General features: G+C 28.8%; 1 protein-coding gene across 2 annotated transcripts in view; it reads left to right on the top strand.

Annotated features, from left to right (window-relative positions):
* The window catches only part of LOC129960476 (MAM and LDL-receptor class A domain-containing protein 1-like), a 48,606-nt gene that overhangs the window by 15,212 nt on the left and 9,595 nt on the right, over nt 1–23,799 (top strand). The window contains exons 3-13 of one of the 2 annotated variants that reach the window (XM_056073940.1): nt 1,587–1,620; nt 4,508–4,684; nt 5,541–5,923; nt 7,146–7,266; nt 7,438–7,581; nt 10,494–10,577; nt 10,815–11,002; nt 12,440–12,524; nt 13,845–13,874; nt 22,085–22,213; nt 23,277–23,596. In XM_056073940.1, coding sequence (XP_055929915.1) covers nt 1,587–1,620; nt 4,508–4,684; nt 5,541–5,923; nt 7,146–7,266; nt 7,438–7,581; nt 10,494–10,577; nt 10,815–11,002; nt 12,440–12,524; nt 13,845–13,874; nt 22,085–22,213; nt 23,277–23,596 — 1,695 coding nt within the window. Of the gene's footprint in view, nt 1–1,586; nt 1,621–4,507; nt 4,685–5,540; nt 5,924–7,145; nt 7,267–7,437; nt 7,582–10,493; nt 10,578–10,814; nt 11,003–12,439; nt 12,525–13,844; nt 13,875–22,084; nt 22,226–23,276; nt 23,597–23,799 lie in introns of both variants that reach the window. The other variant, XM_056073939.1, reaches the window with a different exon arrangement.

Here is a 23,799-nt window from a genome sequence, read left to right as displayed (position 1 = left end):
GGCACTTTGTGGTAACAACTTATATTATAAGTTACGGATAAATCTATCAAACCAAGTGTAATTATATAAATGTTTTTCATTAGTTAAATGTTTCTGCAAATTTGACATGTGACATCTTGATATGACAGAGTCAAAATATTTCTTTCAATGCTTTAATTTTTGTGCTGTCACCAGATTTCAAGCCAACAAGAACAGAGACTTTAAGTTCACTAAAAATTTTACTTTTTTATAGGAATAGAGAATTGAATTTCTTTCTGGTTTTCTTAAGTCTTCATGAACAAAAATAAAATTCTTTTTTTTTATAAAATATTTTGAGTAATAAATGTAACCATCTATTTTGAAAGCTAAAACATCAAAAAAAGGTTATTAAACGCCTTAATTTCTCCGTATTTCTTTGAAATCAAAAATTCTTTTTTGAAAATATGATTGGTTGTTTGAGTTGTGTTTTTTGGCCTTACTTGACTTACTTGCGCCAAACACAAGATATATATACATTTCATATTTTTTGAAAATATGAAGTCTGTGTAAATATGACGGAACATTTGACATTTTTTTCAGTTAATATAAAATTTATGCTGATATGAATGTATTATGACTCAAATATAACTTTATATTTGAGCTTTGCTGCACTGAAATGCATAGCTGCACTTTAACTCAAGTACACTATCTACATCTAATCCCAACTCCATCCTAAATTTGGTTTCTGTAATGCTTCTTGAACGATTTTTTTCACAAAGGTGCTAAATTTAGATTTCTGATTTTCATAGTAGTTTTATTACGCAGCCATTTTAATTCTTACGATAGATGATGGCAAAGTGTACAAGCTAAACTTAGCAAAGTTAAGTTAAGCCCTTTCATTCTTAAGGATATGTTTACATTTTATCCGCACTTCATAGGACCTGAAAGTTAAACAGATTAAGGGTCGTAATATATTGTGATACAAATAAATCATAAATAATATTTTTAAATAACCTATGCGCAGTTTTGTACAGAGGGACATATGTGCAAATACACACATTCTATTTCATTTTTTATTGCATAAGCATTTCAGTTGGCGTTATGCAAATGTAAATGTTCAAACAGTTTGTTTGTTTTTTCGTAAACTTACGATTGATATAAGGAGTGTTGAATCGATTATCGAGTTCCAGTGTAAGTTTCGTCGCAGAATTAAAATCTATCTAAAAGATTCTATCTCCGCAACTATAATAATTTTATATTGAATTTGCCTTCCGGGGCCTCATAAACACACTTCTGTTGTTCCTTTTCACAAAGTTCTCTCTTCTTCTTTTTTTCCTTTTTTTTGAAAATCTAGTAATTTCAAAAGAACAACCTTATATATATATATATATAAGGTTATTCTTAATAACCATATATATATATATAACTTCTCAGTGAATCTGCGCATAATGCTCAGCAACAAAAATATAACATTAGTAAAAAATACTACTCTGAACTCGTCTTACAGAGAATAGTAGGGGTCATATTTTCAGAAAAACAAATATAAACAGTTTCAATAGTTAAATATATTTATTTTTGTTTGTATACATTCTTTCCCATTTGATTTTAACCTCTCACTTTATTTTCAGAAAAGAATAAAACGTCAAGAATTCGATGCTGACGGTAAGTATGTTCATGTTAACACGTCGAAAACATTTAAATTTCTTCGCTCGCTTCATATAATTATCATGTCTACTTTAGTCATTATAATTAACTTTTATCTTCTTTTTGTCTACTTTTATCAAATTCTAACTATATCTACTTTTGTCTTTTAAGCCCTGGTTTTCTTTAACCCTCCGTTTAATCTCAATATAGTTTTGCATACCTGGTTAGGTTAATCCATTTTATATTATTTTATTCTATTTTTAACACAATGCAATTTGAATTTTCTTACAAAATACTCTTACATTTTGGTTAAAAGTAAATTAGAGTAATATGGGGGAAAATTTGAAAACTCGATGATCATTTTATAAAATAGATATATTCATGACGTAAATCACAACTTTTTAATAAAAATTATTGTGAAAAATGGAGGGTTAATCTAATCAAAATACTTTCGATGTCTGTGTCTTCATGCACTCTCAGCTAACTAACCCACTAAAATTATTTAAAAAATACTGCAACAAAACTCAAATGAAATATGCTATGAATGTAATAATCAGGCTGTATTTTCAAATTTCTATATTACTGTAACAAAGAAATTTTACTTGTAACGTCTTCTATATGCTTAGACATCTTTCTGAATCTTATAGCTGTTCAAGTAATTCAAACTTCCATTTCCTGCGATTTTTTTCACTCCAGCAAACGATTCTTTCTTGTTGCTTCTCCTGAATTCTTTAGAATTTTTCAAATGCTATTGGTGGCATTCACTTTTTGACTTGATTCTTCTTTTCATGAAAAAAGGTTTCTCTTTTGCCTTAATCATTTTCAAATTTCCCTTAACCATTGTCTCCTATTCCTTTATTTCAAATTCTACTTCTCTTAAAAAACTCTTACACTTAATTCTGACTAACTATTTACTTCAAATTATAACACTGTTTCATCTAAGCTGTACATCTATAATAGGTGATAATAGCATATTTTATTAAGAGACTGATAATTGCCGAAAATTATCATTTTTTTATAAAACTGTCTTCTTGTTTGGGTATAAGAAATAAGAAAGTTCTGAGTTATACCAACCTTTTTTTTTTTTTTTTTTTTTTTTTTTCATTTTCCAAATTTTGGAATATTTTTTTTAAATATATGAGTTATATGAAACACATAATAATTTCTTTTGGTTTTTTTTTAATATAGATACTAAGATAATATACCATAAATGAGTGAAAATATTATGGTCGAGAGTAATACTTTTAAGTCACATTCCAAAGCAGTATTTATTTTCATTGGGTCGAAATTTCAAATTTTCATCTGAAAACGAATCATTTTAATTTGTCAAGTAAACATTAAATATTTGATAGAATATAAAATTAATCTTATAAAAGCATTTCTATAAGTAGAGGCCGATAACTTAGTTTATTTTTTTCAAAATTCAAAAATTATAATTTTAGAATTATCATAAAATAAACCTTAATCAACAATCTTGTCTCTTAAAATATTTATCTATTTTCGGGAAAAATATAAAATCTTCATAACAAAGGTAAAGATCTTTAGAGATATAATTATCGATCAAAACTTTTAATTAAGTACATTTATTTCATATTTTATTTGTTTTTTATTAATTATTAACATTTTATTTTCTGATTTTCTTTCTATTTATTAAACCAAAACTTAATTTTAAAAGAATTTACAAATTTCTCCGTAAATTGTAACAATTTTTAAATTGAAATATCTGATTTTAATTTTTATTTTTGTGAAACCTAAGCATTTGCGTTCTTCTTTCTATACTGAGATACTTGTGGTCAACTTGGAGGGCTTTCAGCGGAAGCTGAACCCATTTATATTTCTCTTGGAGCAAACCCAGGAAAGCTATCAGCAGCTGATCCAATTGGATTAAGCAATTCGTATCTAAAAAGAAAATTTGTATACCAATTTTCAAAGGTTATTCTAGCTATGCTTCATAAAATGGCCACAATTTTCTTCTTCATCCGATCTAATTCAGCAGCCACACCTTGCCTTAATACAAAATTCAATGACTCTGGCTATTGTCTTTTCTACTGTGACTGGGGATTTTAAGATTGTGAAGCAATTGAAAAAATACATTTTACGTAACAATAGATGACTTCTTTCAGATTCATTTTTTCTGTCCACTATTATTTACTAACTATTTAACTTCTTTTTCTGGAGTTAAAGGAGAAAAATTTGATCAGTTCAGAAATATTGGCATTCATGTCAGGCTAACACTCCATTTAGAAGTTATGTCATGAATTATTAGAATCAAAGTTCACAATTTTATGCAAGGTGGCATAAATAACATCTGTGCGCGCACTTTTCTCTCTGATGTTTCATTTCGCCCAGATTTTGCTTGCACTAATCTTTAACGTTGGTTTTCAATGGAATTGAGATCTAATCTGGCAAAGCTTCGAATAAATCTGAATTCAAATTCCAGACAACTATGATTCAGTGTCCTCAACCAAATATTAGCATTGGTAATTCTAAGTAAGGATATTTAACCTATATGCATAGACTTCCATACTTCTTTTCTTTCCTATTAATTGCTTAAAATCAAATGGTTCTTCAGAATAACTATTTAAAATCAAAAACAAAAATTTCTTGAACATTTCGTTTCCTGTTGGAGTATTCTGACAATTCGTCTTCGAACATGTTTACTGTCTTCTCTGTCTGTCTACTTAGATTGTTGATCCGAGTTGAGAATACAAGATTGCAATCTAGAGACCAGAAATAGTTAATCAATTACTCTACAATTTCTCAGGATGTGTTAGCTGGGAGTGCTGCAGTACGCGCTATACATCGAAAGTACTGGGCTCTATGGCGACTCTCCAGTGGTTGGGGAGAGTCATGTGTTCCACGGTTGTACAAACTGAACCAGAAATCCGTTCTGAACGTCTTACAGTGCCCGAAGAGCCACCAGATCCTTGTGACTTTGGTACTGGAGCACCAAACTTAGACATGTGCACATGGCTGATTCCTCCAAACGCACCTCCTAGAAGTCGATGGAGACTTGGTATGGGTGAACTTTCAGCTTGGATAGGAGGTCCCAGAGCAGATCATACCACCTCAGACAGGCAAGGTAAGAAGGTTTAAAATGTTTTAATAAACTAAGTTATAACTATCGAAGAAGGTGGATAGCTAAATGGATTTTAGATACCTAGAATTAATAATGGCTGAATTATGGACGCTACTTAATCTGCATAAATAAGACATCTTTTAATTTTTCAAAAAAATAAAGTCCCTCTTTTTAATTAATATCTGAATGAAATCAATTGTTTTAACTGTTTATTAATTCTTTGAACTTTTCTATAATTTTTTTTAATTCGCATGGTATGTAAATATCAAATAAAGAAAGCATAAAAAGCAAGAGTCAATTTCTACAAAACTTGCTTTATATGTACGTTACGTTAAATTTTCATTTGATTTGAGCTTAAATTTTTAGATATGCATTTTAGCATAATTTAATAGACTAACAAGAACAGACTTTTTAATAGATTAAAAATAACCATTTACTTTTCGTTTTATTCAATGAAATGAAAAAAAATTCTTCTTTTTATTATATATTATTACTATTTTTCTGAATATCTTTTTTAATAACATTAATAATTTAAAACCGCCTCAGAAATAGTTCTTAAAATTAGACACTTAATTTAAATCTAAAAAAAATAAAACGTTTTAAAACTAATCAAAAGTAATTCGTCAATGATGTTTTTACCTATAATTAGAGTATTACAGTATAGGAACAAAAACATAAATTTCTTTTTTGGATAGACTGATTTATCTATTTTTTAAAAATTTAAACTCAGATTAATGTTATATTTTTATTCTGATAGTTAAAAATTGGATTGATATTAATTCATATAGTTGTCATTCATTAACTACTTTCAGTCAAAAGATGCACATATAAAGGTTATTTTCTTCCATTACACATTCAGGTGGTTATGTATTTTACGAAACTTCATATCAAGAAGACAGTCATCAACCGGTTGTACCAACTTTACCAAAGCCTAGTCATCAAATGGTTGGTGGAGCGCGTCCGCTTCCACAAGGAGCAGGAGGATCTTCAATTGATTTATCAGAAGATCATGGAGTAATAGATAGTGCATTGTTTATCAGCCGAAATCTCAGTCGAACTGGACCTATGGGCTACTGCCTTAGTTTCTTTTACATAATGGATGGTTTGAGTGCAGACAGGCTGATAATCCATCTGAGAGATATGGAAACCTCCGAAAATGCATCTTTGTGGGAAGTTCGAGAAGGTCAAGAAGGCAGCTGGACTAAAGGCGAACTTGCCTATACTTACGATGGCTTTCATCTTGTAAGTATTTAGGGCATCATCCTATTTCAAAAGTATGTCATTTTTGTGATCTGTTATTAAAAGAAAAGACAATTGTCAAGGACAAATATGAAGCATTTGTATTACACATATAATATTAAAACAATTACAGTTTTTATAAAATCCTTCTCATTTTATTTCCCTTGATAGTATGCAAATGGTAAATGAGATGATTCACTATGTTCTTCATTTCTTAGAGTTTCTATGAAACACGCTACTCTCATGCTCATTTTTTTCTCCAGTTACATCGTACATAATGAACATAATGAATTTATTAGAAAAGCTGATTTAAATCATTCAAATTATTCACATCCTGAATAAGTTTCAGATTAGTTGTCCAAGGCATAGATCGGTGATGACTTATTAGAACTCTTCTCGACAATTTTGTATAAAATAAATTGGACAAAACTTTTATAAAATTATACTAAAAGGAATATTTTTAAATGCAAAAATAGTCCTCTAAAATCTTTTTAGTAACCCAGAAAATACTTTCTTTTCCTAATTATATTTTTAAGGAATCCAGTTCAGTTATATTAATGTCCCATTTTAAAGCAACACTAAGTGTATTTTGGGACAGACCTTATAATTTTGAGCCACGGTCAGATGACGTGGACTACACCTGAGCTCGTAACCCCCTCACCTAACTTCCGCCCAAACGAGAGGACATTTGGCCCGACGAATTTCCTTCTATAGCCAGAATTCCCCTAAAGACACGTAAAAATCTTTGATTTACAATTTAGATTTATTTCTTTTTCGTACCTACATTAACTTGTAAGCTGTCCTCTTTCAGAGTTAAAATAATTTTTATCTTGATTTATTTGTTTAACAAGCTATTCTTGAAATAGTGCTTTTTGCTATGCATTTTTTTTTTCTGTTTTTATCAATTTTCAACAGCATTTTAACACAAGAAAAGTCTCATAATTGAATTTATTCCATATTTGATTGCTAAAATGCTGGTTAATGACCAAGCAAATTAATTACTGCATGGTGCCTGTTGTACTAATGTATCAAGTAGTTATTGTTTCGTTCTCATATCTTTCATAAATGTTGGTTTTAATACTAAATTTAGTTGCAATTACTTTAATTTTGATTTAAAAAAACTATGAGAATATTTTTCTTTGGATCATGTGCTTAGAATAAAAAATATATATATGCTTTAAAAGGCTTTTATTAGTGCAATTAAATCCTATCATTTTCCCTTTAGATCATATTTGAAGCTGTGACTAAGTCAACGAATGATCCAGCAAGGCCTTTCAGGGGTCATTTTGCTTTGGATGATATGGTTTTTCAAAAAATGGGTAGCCCAGATCTTGACAACTGCTTCGGTAATTTCACTTCATTTTAACAACCAATTATCTCACTAACCAAATATGCTGGCGATGTTTTCACTTTTTCTATATAAAGTCATAGGCTTTATGCAGCTACTAGATTATTTTTTACAAATATTTGTTAAATCTTAAATAATGATAATTTATTCTTTTTTCCCTCTTTATTAGGACATTGTACCTTTGAAGGTGGGTTTTGCGGTTGGACAAATGATGTGGAAGACGATTTCGATTGGGAACTTGGACGGTCAAGTAAAAGTTTTCTAACGGGCCCATCCCGAGATTTCAGTAGTTATAATAGAGACGAACAAACAGGTACAGTTTTCTAAAATTGCAAATTCAATATAATTTTATTTTTAAACAACACCGAAAATATGGCAAAAAAAAAATCTTTGCTGTAGATTTTAAAATAAGACCAGTGAATTATATGGCACAGTAGGTACTATCCGATTTAATTTCCCAAGAACATTTTATACTTCTCTATAGTTTTTTAGATGGCTGTTTTATATAGTTTACATATTGTTGCATATATATACAGATGTTTTTCTGCGCTCATGCACATACGTGCAGGCTGTCTACTCTAATCAGGACCCAATAAATAATTTCTAAGCTTGTAGAGAGAGGGATATGCAGTTGTAAATATATTTTAATGAAGTAAAGAATTTTTTCATGTTATTTGAATCAATAAATGTACTGGATAAAAATTACGAAATCGAAATTTTTATAAGGCTTAATAATCTTATTAATCATATTAAAATAATCTTGTTCGACTAATATTTTTTTTAAAAAAGTTCTTCTCTTCTGCGTTTAAAACAGATGAACTGTGAAGCTTAGAATTTCCTCAATTTAAGTTATTTTAGACCATTCAAAGACTTTTTCAAGAACTATCATCCAATCAACTGTCTTCATTTCTTTGATTAATCTAAAATAACGGAATTCAAAGCTTTTCAACTAAATTAGTTTTGATTGCAGAAAGCGGAACAACTTTATTTTTGTTTAAAATGCTATTATGTTTAGATTATTTTGCTAAAAACTGAATTTGGAACTGTAGAAAAATGTAAATTTTTATTTATTTATTTATTTTGGTCACACATTTACTGATTCAAACAACATAAAAAATCTTTATTTCAAATAAAACTTTTTTCCACATGGACATAATGCCTCTTATTAAAATTAGCTACTAGGTCATGATTATAGTGGGTACCTTCTATAATCATGCGGTACATACATATGTACTAGGGTTTGTCGGTTTTCAAAACCGGTTTTTTAAAGTAAATTTGTCACATTTGAAAACCGGTTTTAAAATTAAGAAAACCGGTTTTCCGGAACGTCTGGATATTCCTCGTCTTCAAAAAATCGAATTTCATTGGGTGAGACCGATTCGTCTAACAGCTGAAGGCGTAGGGCGATGAGATGCCAATTTATAAACAAATGAAGGCAAATTTGAATTTCTGTTATTTCAACTAAAAAATTTAAACACTGAAATAAGTTTGAAATTATTATATGCTTTAGAAGAACGAATTCAAGAAAGAAGACAAGCAGAATTACCAACTCTTTTACTGTATTTGCAAAACCCACAAAATATTTCTAGTTCAGCGAAGAAATCTAGTGTACTTTCTTTAGCTCCAAAAACCGAAATTATTATCTGGAAAGATATTGTCTTGAATACTTCCAAATTCTTATGTGTAAATCGATTCTGATGAAGAGCAAACCGAAGAAACTACATCAGAGTAATGCTTTTTTAAAAGAAGTCATAGAAAAATCAATTCATAAGTTTCTTGAAGACCCCGAAGAAAAACTTACAAATCCAAAAACACTGTAAGCTGAATTTTCAATATTTGTGGCAACGGATAAAAGAAAAAAAAACTTAGATTTGTTATTTGATGCCCTGAAAACTATAAAACCAAGTTCAATAGCTAGTGAACGAGTATTTTCAATTGCAGGCAATATTATTTCCAAAATAAGAACAAGACTTAGCCAGCGTTCAGTGAATATTTTATGTTTTTTAAAATCCTATTTTCTTAGGAGAAATTAAAATTAGTGAAAATAATATAAATATTATTTGAAATTTTTGTTTGAGTTTTCGTTATTTTGTGCAAGTAATATGTATATGTAAACCTTAATTTTTTTATATTTTGATTTTGATATTGATTTCGTTTGTTATTTTATATAAATAAAATAAAATATTTTTCACCTTTCATTTTTTTTTTTTTGACAAAAATTCAAAAACCGGCTAAAACCAGTTTTTTGGAAATTTTGAATTCGAAAACCGGTTTTTCAAAAAGTCGGTTTTTATATAATCCCTAATATGTACATCCGATAATCCATTTCTACCTATACTTAACGTTTTCTTTGAATCCATTTAAATACAACAAACTGTCAGTGAGTGAACACTGACAGGAGTGGGATTGGCACGGCACATCATTATGATACGGAATGCGTCCTCACAATCTCTTGGTATATGAAAAAACCATCACCGAACCATGTACAAGAATGGCTGAAAAGAGTCGCCAGCAACTTCAGCTCCAAGCAAAAAATCCATAGGATAATTAAGTTTATCTGTGAAAACAGAGGTCTTTCTGTGAAAACAAAGGTCTTTTTTTTTTTTTTTTTTTGCCTCCCTATTTTTCAACATCAATTGTCATACTCACAAGGACTAAGGGGTGAAAAGCACCACGGTTTCTTCAAGTTCTTTTGCATTCTTTAATATCTTTCAAACATAGATTTTCTTTGTTAACATTAACGAAATTATTTATTATTTGATTTTTATAAATGAATCCTTATTTACTATGTCATGATAACAAGTGAACACAGAAATCATATTTTTTTTCCATACATAAAATCTTTCTGCATATAATTCTGTATATTCCAAATAATTTTTCTATAATATTTCAAAGTAGAAACTCTTTGTAAACGCTTTCATTTTATTATCATTTCTTATATGTTTGTAAATTCTGTACATAGTTATTTTTGTTTCTTCTACTGTAAATATTTTGGTATTTAATAAAATTTCCGTAACATGCTCATCAAACCGTTCAGTGACCAGAATGATTACGGATATGGGGGTATGAGACGGCGTTCTGTTCTGTCCCAATAAATCAAATAGCATGGAATGAAAGTTTGAAATTATTTTGTTCCATAAAATATTGAAATTATCAAAATCTGTTGGATTATACTATCTAAATAGTCCTTTAACTTTTTATACCTGAAATAGATATTCCTTCCAGGTGGATACGCCTTCATTGACGCATCTTTTCCAAGACGTCCAGGAGACAAAGCCCGACTTTTAAGCCCTAATTTTCTCGCAACAGGTAAGAATTTGTTTCTATTTTATGTAAGCCGAAATTTTATTCATTCGATGATAACTGCGGATTAATTTTTCACAAGTAGAGGAAAATCTCTTTACCGCAACCATCCTCCATTCTAAGCTGAATCAATGAATGGCCGCCTATTTTGGGGAGACATGATGTGTATTAAAGCAAGACCTTATTCAGTTGTAACAAAGATAGTTTGGATCTATAAATGAACGAATGATTTGTTTATCGTAGGTGATAACAATCCCGTGTGCATGAAATTCGCCACTCACATGTTTGGAAATGGAGTCGGCACTCTGAGAGTCTTGAAACGAGTTCCTGGAGATGAAGCACCGGACAGGGTCATTTGGGAAGTTAGCGGAGAATCCGGCAATAAATGGTACCGAGCTCAAGTTTCCGTTTCTTCGGCCACATCGTATCAAGTAAGTGCGATTATACTTTTACATAATACTTTTGGCTAAGAGTAATAGTTATAAATTAATAAGCACTTGAAATCATAGAAATTTATATTAGTCAGAGAAAAAAATATTAAATAATTATTAAAAATGTACTAGGAATTCTTGTCTATGACTAAGTTATACTCAGAAAGAGTAGGTATTACGAAAGATGGATCAATGATAATTGATGTAATGCATGTTTTCTACGCATCTTAGAACTGGAGAATGGATCCATGAAATAAAAGAGCTTTCATTTTCAATACAGAGTTTTATCACATTTAGTTTCTATTATCCAAATTCAAGATTTAGCTTTTACTTGTATATATATTTGTACCTTATACAATATTGCTTAAACGAGTGCAAAGTTATTTACGTTTTGTCATACGATTAACTTAATCAGTAACAATTGATGAACGTCAGTTGTTAATGAGGAAATTGGATGAAAATAATACCTCGTTGCGTCAGTATTATACAGGAGAGTATCAATCATATCAGTATCTTACATAAGAGTCAATAGCATACAAGTCAGAGCAAAATTCTACAAACAGATGCGTGAAGCACAAAATTCACTATTTTGCGCTGCAGATCTTTGGATCTAGAGCCACAAAATGTGATATATTGCTATTTCTGGGTGAGTAAGTGTTATATAAAAAAAAGAGGGTTTCACATAAAAAGGATTTTTAGTTTCAGTTGGATTTTTAATAAATTAAAATTTAATTCAATAACTTCAAAACAAATAATCACACGAAAGGCATTTTTAAAACACTTAAAAATTCAAAAAAATTAACTTTTAAATGATATTAGTTTTATTTCCAGGCAATTTTTTCTTTAATTTTAATCAGCTATTCAAATTTACTTTTAAATACAAATTGCAATAATAAATTGTATTGATGCTATAAAATTTCAAGTTAATTTTATTCTTCCATTGTGTCTTTTACTCTTGCTCAATGTCAACATTATGATAGAAAAAAAAATAGATTTCTGAACATTAACTTGAAATCAGAAGTTTAGTTTACACAATTTCTCAAGATGATGCTTTTAAGTTGCCATGCTTTCGATAAATTGAGTGAATTAAAAATCGTTACGCATAGAATGCAACGGCTGATACAATCAATGTCAAGCGGAGACGAAACTAACAAATCAAGTCTAAAACAATTTTAGATATGATTTTAATTGTTTGAGACAATTCTTTTTATCACGCTACGATATTTTGGGCACAAAGTTTAAAATTTAAAAAGACTTGCAAAAAATTATAGAACATTTTTCATATATAAAGTTAGCAAATGGACGTATAATTTTAAGAAGTACAGTTTAAATCTAAGAAAGTAAACTCTCCTGTGTTTCTTTAGTTTAAATTAATGTGCAGAAGTAATATATTTATTACTTAGCTTAATAAATTCTCACATTGAGATATATTTTTAGCTTGTGTTTGAAGGCATCGTTGGTACAAACTCCTTGGGAAATATTGCTATAGATAGTGTCTCATTCATACCTGGGACATGTACAAGTAAGTGAAAAAGAATTAGCTATTTTCAAAACTTTTTTTCTAGATTTCACATTAAATTTAAATGCTAAGAAGCTTCACGTTTTATCGACGCTTTTCATTAAATATTACATTCCATTTCAAAATAGAACATTTGTATTGAAACAAATCTTTTAGTGAATATCGAAATAACTTTAGCATAAATAAATCTCTTAATGTAATATATACTCGTATGTAATTTTTGAAAAAAAAGAGTGCTAATGCCTAAACGAATATTGTTTCTTAAATTTAAAAATTATAAATTATTTTTTACGCTTAACACTTAAATGAAATTTTCGATCGCTTTGCTTAAAATTATTGGAGTTTGAAATAGTTCAACTATTGAAAAGTGACGAATTCCTCAGAGTATTCTAAAATTTTTCATTTACATTGAAAACTTTATATGTGTTACTGGCAAAACTTGAAATCTGAAAATTTGAAATGATAAATATTTTACACATTTCATAGACATTCTATTCAATGCAAAATGACAAACCGGTGAAGTATGGAATACATCGCCATTTATGATTCTATTTTTCTTTTTATAAGAAATAAAATTAACTACGATTCAAAATGAAATTATTTCCCTTCGTGATGCAATAAGTAGATTCATACTTCATTTTGCTTTCTTTAATAAGAAAGCAATAAACTTTTTTTTGCATAAATTTCAATTTTCTTTACATATTTTGAATAAAAAAATTTTAATAGCATTTTTTTTTATTATTTTTAAAAAAATAACATTTGTATTTCTACAAAATATACATTTTTAAATAATATCGTTACCATGACCTTCTTTTCATATTCACCCTAAGCAGCAGTCGTCATTTTATAGAAGACAACTGCTATAAAAGGGATTGCATGCAATGCCCGGAAAAAAAATATAACATATTCAAATAATTCTCAAACTTCATATGTTCACTCTACAGAATACTGGACTTCCATATATCTCTGACAACATATACATCATAAATATTATTATAAATATTTATTATAATTATTATTTTACTTAACGGAATGGCCATAATATTTATTTATAAAGTTGGAAAAGTTTTTTATTGTTATTTTTGAAACATTTATGTATCAAAAAATGTTTACTTAAGACACGTTTCTTGTTTCAATTTCGTACTAAATTCAGATTAAATTCCTTTTTAAAGAACTTTACTTGATTTTGTGTTCATAAAGAATGCTGTTAATGAGAAATTTAACTGTTCCTAGTTTTTATTTGTACTTAGATTTGAAATATTACATTTTTATGAAAAGAAATGTACTTCTTTGTATAACTAATTAATCTATTATTTCTTTTAGTCACTCCTCAGACAGCTGCCAAAAATTCGGGTATGTTTCTTAATATCATTGCTAAATTTTATATTTATTTCCCTTTATCTTACATAAACATAACACCCAAAGTTATTTCTCCTTGTCTTATATGATTGCATTGAATTTTGGGAAAAGGAAGCTCTTTTTTCAATTACTTAAATGTCAGCGGATTTTCTAATTTTCGATATAAGTTTGTAATTCTTGAAAAAGAGAATGCTGTACTATTATGAACGAGAAATTAAGTTGATGGATCTAAAAATCTTCAGTTCAGGCTTCAATTTTTTTTTTTTTTTAATTTCATTTTCATTAGATTCTATTTTTATTATCACTAGACTTTGCGAAACTTTTTTTAAAGTAATAAGAATAAATTATGTTAATTTATTAGTAATTATTTAAGAATAGGAATAAATTATTTTATGCTCATTCTTTAGTAAGAATAAAATAATAAAGAATATAAAGAAAAATAATTTATTCTTTAATGAGAATAAATTACTTTTATTTATTAGTAATCGAAATAATTTCAATAAAGATACGAAATAAATTCAAAGATAAAGAAAATATATTCATATATGAGGATAAAAAGATATAATTTAAAATTTATAGCTCTTAAAAACTTTTGCTTTTTTTAACGAAGCGATAATTTATTCACTCCGTAAGCAGAATTCTCATCTCCATTTTATCTCTTCGTATCAAGAATAATAAATTATTTTATTATTATTCTTTAGCAAGAATAAAATAATAAAGAATATAAAGAAAAAATAATTTATTCTTTAATAGCAATAAATTATTTTTATTTATTAGTAATCGAAATAAATTATTTTATTTTTCAATAAAGATAAAGAAAATATGCTCATGCATAAGGATTTAAAGATATAATTTAAAATTTATAGCCCTTAAAAACTTTTGCTTTTTTGACCAAGCGATAATTTATTCACTCCGTGAGCAGAATTCTCGTCGCCATTTTATCTCTTCGTATCAAGATGAGGCGTTGTTTCATAGATGAAGAAAAACAGCGTAGGAGGCAGAACTAATGATGCGTTGTGACGTATGTCTTTAATAAGAAATCGATAATGCGGTGTTGCTATGGTTTCTCCTCTTCTTCCCAGGACTTTTCCAGGAAATGCCGGGGTAATTGCAACTATATCCGAGATTCGCGGAAACGGCCTCATTAATTTTTAAAAGGGAAACAACATCTACACTTTTTTTAATTGGTGAAAACTTAGAAATTAGTTATTTTTAATTTATATTATTGATAATTGCTAAGTAAAATAAGGATATTCATAAATTCCCAAATTTATAATTCTTTATACATTAAATAACAAAATACAAGTAAAATAAATTAACTATTTATTTTTACTTTCTCGTGTACCAGGTATAGAGGGAATATTGTAATCGTCAAAAATATCGAACTGGAGATTTTGGCGACTCTACATTTCATATTTCACTGAGTACTTAAAACGTATTTTTGGCATTATGTCAGTCTATCTGTGAATACATAAATCAAAAATTCTTCGAGATAGACGAATGAAATTTGGTATAAAGACTTACGACCAAATTTGCTGATTTTTATCAAATTTTGAACGAAATTCATTCACAGGAAATCTAGTTGCCTGGGTGTTCGAGTACCAAAAAATCGATAACTACAAAACGCTAAGTAGATAAAAATTTTGAATACAGATTTAGCAACTGAAATACAAAATGTATCAAATTTTTAACCAAATCTATCTAAGTTTGATTGCCTGTTCGGTCTGTACTCTCACATGCATGTAAACTCAATAATTTATAAACACAATGAATTAAATATGGCAAAAAAAAATCTTGCTGTAGATTTTAAAATAAGACCAGTGAATTATATTGCACAGTAGGTACTATCCGATTTAATTTCTCAAGAACATTTTATACTTCTCTATAGTTTTTTAAATGGCTGTTTTATATAGTTTACACATTGTTGCATATATATACAGATGTTTTTCTGCGCTCATGCACATACGTGCAGGATGTCTACTCTAATCAGGACTAGGGATTGCAATACCGGACCAAAATTTCAATACCGGTATTCGGTATTTTTTAGATCTTAATACCGGGATACCGGTTTTAATACCGGTATTAGAAATTTTAGAAAAAGAAAAAAAAAAAGTGTTTCTTCGTTTTATTTGAAAGTTTTATAAGAGAGTGTAAATATCACAAAAAATAATATGTAACTTATAAATTATAACACTATATAAAGAATCACAAAAAAGTAAAGGAACAACTTATTTATTTAAATCACAAAAAAGGTGTAAATATCACTATTCAGTCTGTGGTACTATTACAAATTTTTAAAATGGGATCTTAAAAAACATAATGCATCAATTGCACTGTCATTAAGCCTGAAAATTATTTTTGTGTAAAAATTACCAGCTGTCGAAAACGCTCTTTCGGCATCTACGCTAGTTGGTGATACTGTTAACAATGCGCGATATACTTTTTCCAAGTATTTACCTCTAAATCCCTCATCTTCAAATAAATCAATTTCTCGTCGGATGGTTTTGGATATAGCTAATTTCAGTATTATATTTTGATTAGTTAAATTTTTTTTTATTTATCGCTAATTCTAATTTTTGTTCAAGAGACAATTCCTTTTCACTATCGACAGTAGTGACATCATAATCTTCGATAACTGAACCGAATTCTTCTGAATGTGGATAGGTTTGTGTTTAAAAAATTTTAAGAAAATTTACTCTAAACTTTATCAGATTTGAATTGGTTATTTTCTTTTCTTCTTTTTCATTTTTATTTTTAAAATCATTATAATTATGTAAATACCGTAAGACATTTTTTATTTCGGTATGCCTTTCTTCTGTGCGATTTTTCAATGTAATATATAATTCTTCAGATAGTGATGTGTGCTGTTCTTTCAGTGACTGCAACGTGAAATTTATTGTTGCATTAGCTGTTAATAAATTAGAATCTCTCCGACATAATGCCTCAATAGTCAGTTTTATTGGAAGTAGAGCTGATATAGTTCTGGATATTAAATCGAAATCACTATCTGAAAAAATAATTTACAGGTTTAAGTCGATTATTGCTTTTTTGGATTGGATTTCTAAATTTCCAAAATCATTCCATCATTAGGAGTAAACTGTTCCAACGTGTCTTAGAATCTATTATTAACATATATTCTGGTTTATTTTAAGTTAGTATATATTTTTGTAATATGGCATTTTTTGTAGGGGAACGTTTAAATATCTTAACAATTTTTCGAACTTTATAAATTATAGGAAGCCATTCTTGATGGGTTAATATTTCAACCTCATTAGCAATATCTTTTTCAACAATTACATTGTCATTATCTTCATTGTCAATATCACTCTCACTCTAACTCCCTTCAATGTCGGAATCCGAAGTTTCTATATCCACAGTATTTGGATTCTTCTGTTCTTTATTTTTTGGTATAATACATCTATTACTCCTAATTTAATTCCATGAGCATAGCACAATTGCTGATTTGCACCAATCAACTTTCCAACTTTTTTCATAACTGTTGCTCCATTAGTCATTATGGATACAATATCTTCTTTCAGGGATAATCCATGTTTCGCTAATTTAGATTTAAGCAATTAAGACATTAATTAGCTAATTAATTTCGCCCATTAATGAGACAAAAACAAAAACTCATACTATTTTGTTATGCTGGCTATCCCTGAACATATAGTGCAGACAATTTTAAAAATTTCTAGTAAATACCGAAAAACCGGTATTTGAACTCTTGAATACCGGTATTACAAAATTGTACAAATGGCTCAAAATACCGGTATTCGGTATCCCGGTATACCGGTATTGCAATCCCTAATCAGGACCCAATAAATAATTTCTAAGCTTATAGAGAGAGGGATATGCAGTTGTAAATATGTTTTAATGAAGTAAAGAATTTGTTTATGTTATTTGAATCAATAAATGTACTGCAGAAAAATTAAGAAATCGAAATTTTTATAAGGCTTAATAATCTTATCAATCATATTAAAATAATCTCGTTCGACTAATATTTTTTTTAAAAAAAAGTTCTTCTCTTCTGCGTTCAAAATTGATGAACTGTGAAGCTTAGAATTTTCTTAATTTAAGTTACTTTAGACCATTCGAAGACTTTTTCAAGAATGATCATTCAATCAACTGTCTTCGTTTCTTTGATTAACCTAAAATAACGAAATTCAAAGCTTTTCAACTAAATCAGTTTTGACTGCAGAAAGCGGAACAATTTTATTTTTGTTTAAAATTGTATGTTTTCTAATAAATTATGTTTAGAATATTTTGCTAAAAATTGAATTTGGAAACTGTAGAAAAATGTAAATTTTTATTTATTTATTTTGGTCACACATTTACTGATTCAAACAACATAAAAAATCTTTACTTCAAATAAAACATTTTTCTGCATGGAAGTATATGCCTTTTATTAAAATTAGCTACTAGGCAATGATTATAGTGGGTACCTTGTATAATCATGCGGTACAATCATATGTACTTCCTATAATCCATTTCTACCTATACTTAACCTTTTCTTTGAATAAATTTAAATACAACAACAAACTGCCGGTGAGTGACCAGTGCAGTTGTGGTGGGATTGACACGGCATTTCGTTATGATATGGAATGCGTCCCCACAATCTCTTGGTATATGAAAAAACCATCACCAAGCCACGAACAAGAATGGCTGAATGGCTCAATGAAATTTCTATATGTTATCAGGTGACTACAGCTGGAAATACGTGCTAAATTTTGGTGTCAAACAATAGACAAAAAGTCATCTAAAATACATATTCTCAAGGTAGTAAAAATGCTCGATTCAAGCTAAAAAATCTATATTTCATAACTATTGTTCATCAATGCTAAGACATTAGCGGCCTTACCTAAGCTCCACAATTTTATGCCGGAGAAGGGGGATAAAAAATTTATTGGAGAATATGCGAGAAAGTTACAGAGAGACCATGTTCACTGGTTAAAGTATGATTAAGAAAACATAAGTAATATATGCTCTTATCACTTAGCTTTGTTACAACAGATAATTCCTTCATAGCTTTAGCTGATGACGGAGAAATTGTTTTCGAAACCACACTTTCGTTTATAACAGAGCCGTGGTGGCCTGGTGGGAAGGTATAGGCTTTTCCGCTTCGTGTAAGCGGGTCTGATTCCCATTAAATCTGTAGTGACCAACCATCTTCATGATGGTGTGGTGTGAAAATTTGGAGAGGAGGTGTCGGCTCAGGTGTCACTCTCGTCTTCTGGACCACGGTACAAAATTACTTGGTCCGCCTCAAAAAATCCTTAGTATTGTTTTAAAAACGGTACGTTAATATAACTAACTAAACTACGTTTATAACATTTGATAAACAATTCTCTGTTGAGCCGAAAAATTGCAATTCTTGTTCTGAAACTAGAACGCAAACTTATGTTTTGGAATGGGTCGTTTTTTTTTTTTTTTTGTTTGTTTTTTTATTATCTTCTAGTGTTAAAATTTTTTCTTCCAATTTCTTCTCGTGCTCTCTTCTTTTAAGAGAATAGTGAGAAATGTCTTATCATAAACAATTTTGATTGTGAAATCAAATAGTTTTTATTTGATAAAAATATGAAAGATCAATAATAACTGCTGCAGCATCATATCCCACTTCCAAATTCGGATATTGTTTTAATCCTCCAACTAAATTAGTAGCTAACTAATTTCGTTTGTTTTTAAAATTGTGCATTAATCACGATAACATAGAAATATAATAACATGGAAAATACAGTACAATGATATTAATGATCCCAGTTCTTGCAATATTAGATTTATACAAAATAATTCTGAATAAAAGGAAAAGAGAACTAAAGCGTATATTTTTATTTTAATATCTCGAGAATGCTGAATTTGAAAATAATGAAGGATACAAAAATTTTATATCTCCCCCAGTTCAATTCCAGTTTACGTTCCTACAAAAATAACAACTTTTAAAGACATCAACTCGTTTAATTTTATTTTAGTTTATAATTTTATGTATTTGTTAACAGGAATACAAAAAATCTGAAAAATCTTACGATTTCTCGAGAAATAAACCCTAGTCGCTGCTATATTAAAATGTCACGTGTCAAAGACAACACGCATATGAAAATCTAATATAACCTCTGGAACTACTAGCGACATCTGGTATTTTATCATAATTTGAGAGGAGATGTCGCTAAATTGTGAAAGTGTCTTGCTTCAGTAAACAGTTTTGGTAAATTTGGCATAAAGAATTTTAATATAACAGGGACGATATAACAATTTCAAAATTCTTTTAACTGGATTGATAGACACATTCTACATTGCATCAGTAAACACAATGATAATTCAAATAATTTTGAGAGAAAATCAAATAGTTTTCGGTTACTTATGTTATATCAATTGATAAACTTTAAACTATCAATAGTTATCCTTAATTATATTTAGTTTCCTGCTTGATAAGTCTTCATCGAAAAGTTTCCGAATCGTAATCGTTGAAGATTCATTGTTAAATAAAATACAAAATGTTACAAGTTGTTGCTCATACGTTAAACATTTTTTTTTTTTTTTTTTTTTTTTTTTTGTCAAAACTTCTTTTCATTTGAACAAAACATTTGCACTTGGATAGAAAAACGGAAATGTTTACTTCATTTTATCATTTCCGTTTCTAGAAAACAGTTAATCTCGCGGCTTTTTTTTTTTTTTTTTGAGTTTGATAAATGTGATAAAATTTTGATTACCTACCTACATGCATTGATATTTTTATAAGTAAAATTTCTTTTAAAAACATAGGAAACAAACCGATATTTTTGCCCTGAAAAATCTTTATAATAATTTCATTAAAAAATTATAACTACGGTGATCTACTTTCGATACAAGTCACTCAGTCCTGAATTACAAAAGAAGTTGTTTTTCAAATAGCTGTAACATAGAGCTATTTTTGAATCAGGTCCCCATTTCTATTCATTTTGAAATTGGAATGATGAATTATTATAATGACACATTTGGTGAATGCATTACCTCATTAGCACCTAGAGTAAAATGCGTATTATTCTTGATATGAATAAAAGCGGATATCTGCAAAAAAAGGATATCAGTCATTAATGCTTAGTTTTGACGTATATCGATTCTGAAAAGTAAGATTAAATAAAGGAAATCGAAACAATTATAGGTTTCCGTTACCACTTAGAACCGAATAAATAAAGCAAAAATAAAATGAACGTTTTCATTTCAATTGAAAGTCGCTTATATATGTGATTATATTTTTAAATAAGTATTTAAAGGTATATTTTATTAAAAAAACTATATATTTAATAAAAAAATATTGCGAATATTTTATTACTATACAATAATGTTTTACAAATTAAATCTGTTTCCAAAATAAATACAAATATCAATCTAGAAGCACAAAGTATTTAATTTATAAAAGAAATTTTATTCTTGATTTCAGTTACTCAATTAAATCTCAGATTAATTGTGCTTCAATAAAGGAAAAAAATTAATGGCGCAGTTAGTTAAATGGTTTCAACTAATTAAATTATTAAAACCCATTCCTTTGTATACATGGAATTTTTTTTAATGCTTCATATTTTTATTTTTATACCCCTTAATAGTTTTGAATACTCTTACTGTTTTCTATTTATAATCCATATGTAAAAGGTAAAAATGGAGGTGTAAATTACAAAACTTCATGCCCCATATTTTTCTGAGTCCCTCTTTTTTTTTATTAGAGGCTGGTTATATTCATCTTGAATTTATTTTTAATTTGCATGTTTTGGAATAATATGCATACATATACGTGATGAACCTTCAAAATAAATGCCCAACTTTTAGCAATGACGCTAAATAGTCATAATGTTTTGCAAATAGAATATTCAAAAAATTAATAACTATCATAAAAATAACTATGTTCATACTAAAAGATAAATATTTCTCCAATTAAATTTTAAATATAGGCCATTTAGTCAGTCTAAAGTTATTAAACAATTTTTTCTGAAATTATTAATTTTAAATATCAGATCAATCTTAGGATATTTCTGGACATGGCGAAGAGAAAGCATTTCTGCAAGTTTCAGCCCCTTGAAACTCGCTGAAATGAAGTTCGACTGCCGCAGTTCTAAAAGAAAAAAAATTCTTATCTATTGCAAAGAGAAATAATCATGGATTAACTTTTTTATAACAATACTTTTTCTCAAATACATTTATTTTTCACTTGACTCACGACGACTCTTTTTTTAAAGGTGATTGCACTTTTGAAGAAGACTCTTGTGGTTGGACCAATGCATTGCCAATAGATGCCTTGGATGATTTTGATTGGGCTCGACAATACAGCTACAGCACTTCAGGACCGTCAACTGATCATACGAAAGGTACAAAGGAAGGTAAGACGGTAGTCGACCCCAAGCCATCAGTAAGGAAATAATTAGGCAATAAAAATTGTAGTAGTTATATTTCTTCACGATATACAAACATTTGAAAAGAATTCAATATTGTAATACATACTAGAACATGTTTAGATTGAAATGTGGGCCGTATGAAACTCAGGACTGCACGAAACTCGATAGAGAATGGTGTCATAGTAACATACTCTAAGTTTGCATTTTTACTTCAGATTCAATATTTTGTCATCATAACTTATTTCTTTGTACTTTGATGGTGCTAGCCTAAATTTTTGTTAACTACAAAAGTAAATTTAAATAAAACTCATAATTTAAATAAAGCTGATTAATATTTGTAAATTGCTCTCAAAATAAGATAATATAAGCATATATAATTTTCAGATCGTATTAAACGGCTTTTAGGCTTATAAAGAGATTTATGCTGTTTAATTTATGAAATAGAAAAAAAAACTAATTTCATGAGACAGAAAAAAATGTTTCAGTGTTTCCCTCACTTTTAATAACAGTGCATTACTTCTAAACGATTAAAATCAGATTTGAAATAACTCATTTGAAACGCTGTCATTTCATTGTAAAATAATGCATTCAGAATTTGATGGACAGTTGTTTATTTCATAGTTGGCTAAATACTTCAACTTTAATTTTCTTTGTTGTTATCTAAAACCTTCAAAAATAATTTAAGCTCACTTAACAAAATCGTACGGTTTTTTTTAAATCAAAAACATATTAGTGTGTTGCGCCCTCATACAGGTAGAAACTTACAAAATTCATATCTGATATTCAAGATATTTAACCATAATAGTAGAAAAAAAAATATTTTTAAAATGATACTGAACAATAAAGTATATTTACGTTTTTATATGTCATATCTTACACAGAAAAGGGTAAGTTTTATGTCCAATAGAAACTTGTATCTAATTGCTTTGGTTTTAATTTTTACTCTTCAGAACGTTTTCAGACACTTTCAGATATTGAAAAAAGGATAATCCTGTAGCTATTCAAATATTTAAACATCAGAATTGTTACTTTTTAGGTTATTATATGAATCTTTTGAGCAATCCTCAAGCTCCCCAGAGAGGTGGTACGAGAGCTTGGTTAATTAGTCCTCTTTTCTCAGCGACTGGAAGAACCCGTTGTCTGTCTTTTTACTATTTCATGTATGAAAGATCTATAGATCCAGCCGGACCAAGTTTAGGCAGTTTACGAGTGCATGTGAAGTCAGCTGCTGGAGAAGCTGGTGGAAAGATTACAACTTTGTGGAGATTGCATAATCACCAAGGACAGCGATGGCAAACGGCTAGAACTCCTGTGGTGATGGGTTCTGAAAGAGCAGCACCTAGTAGCCCTTATCAGGTAAATACGGAATGCTAAGCGAATAGCTTTTTTACAGAACAAAGACTTTTAAATCATGAATTTGAGCTGGTGTGGGTGTTCACAGAATCGCCACAGTTTTTTGTTTGTTTGTTTGTTTTATGCTTGGAATTTTTTAATTCATTTTAGCTATATTTGGTATGCCGATTTCAAATGTGAAAACTATGTTTCTCCCTCAGCTTTAA

The sequence above is a fragment of the Argiope bruennichi genome, chromosome X2 (assembly GCF_947563725.1).
Source record: "Argiope bruennichi chromosome X2, qqArgBrue1.1, whole genome shotgun sequence".
Classification (NCBI taxonomy): Eukaryota; Metazoa; Arthropoda; class Arachnida; order Araneae; family Araneidae; genus Argiope; species Argiope bruennichi.
The sequence above is the reverse complement of the archived record's forward strand: the minus strand, read 5'-3'. Positions and strand labels throughout refer to the sequence as shown.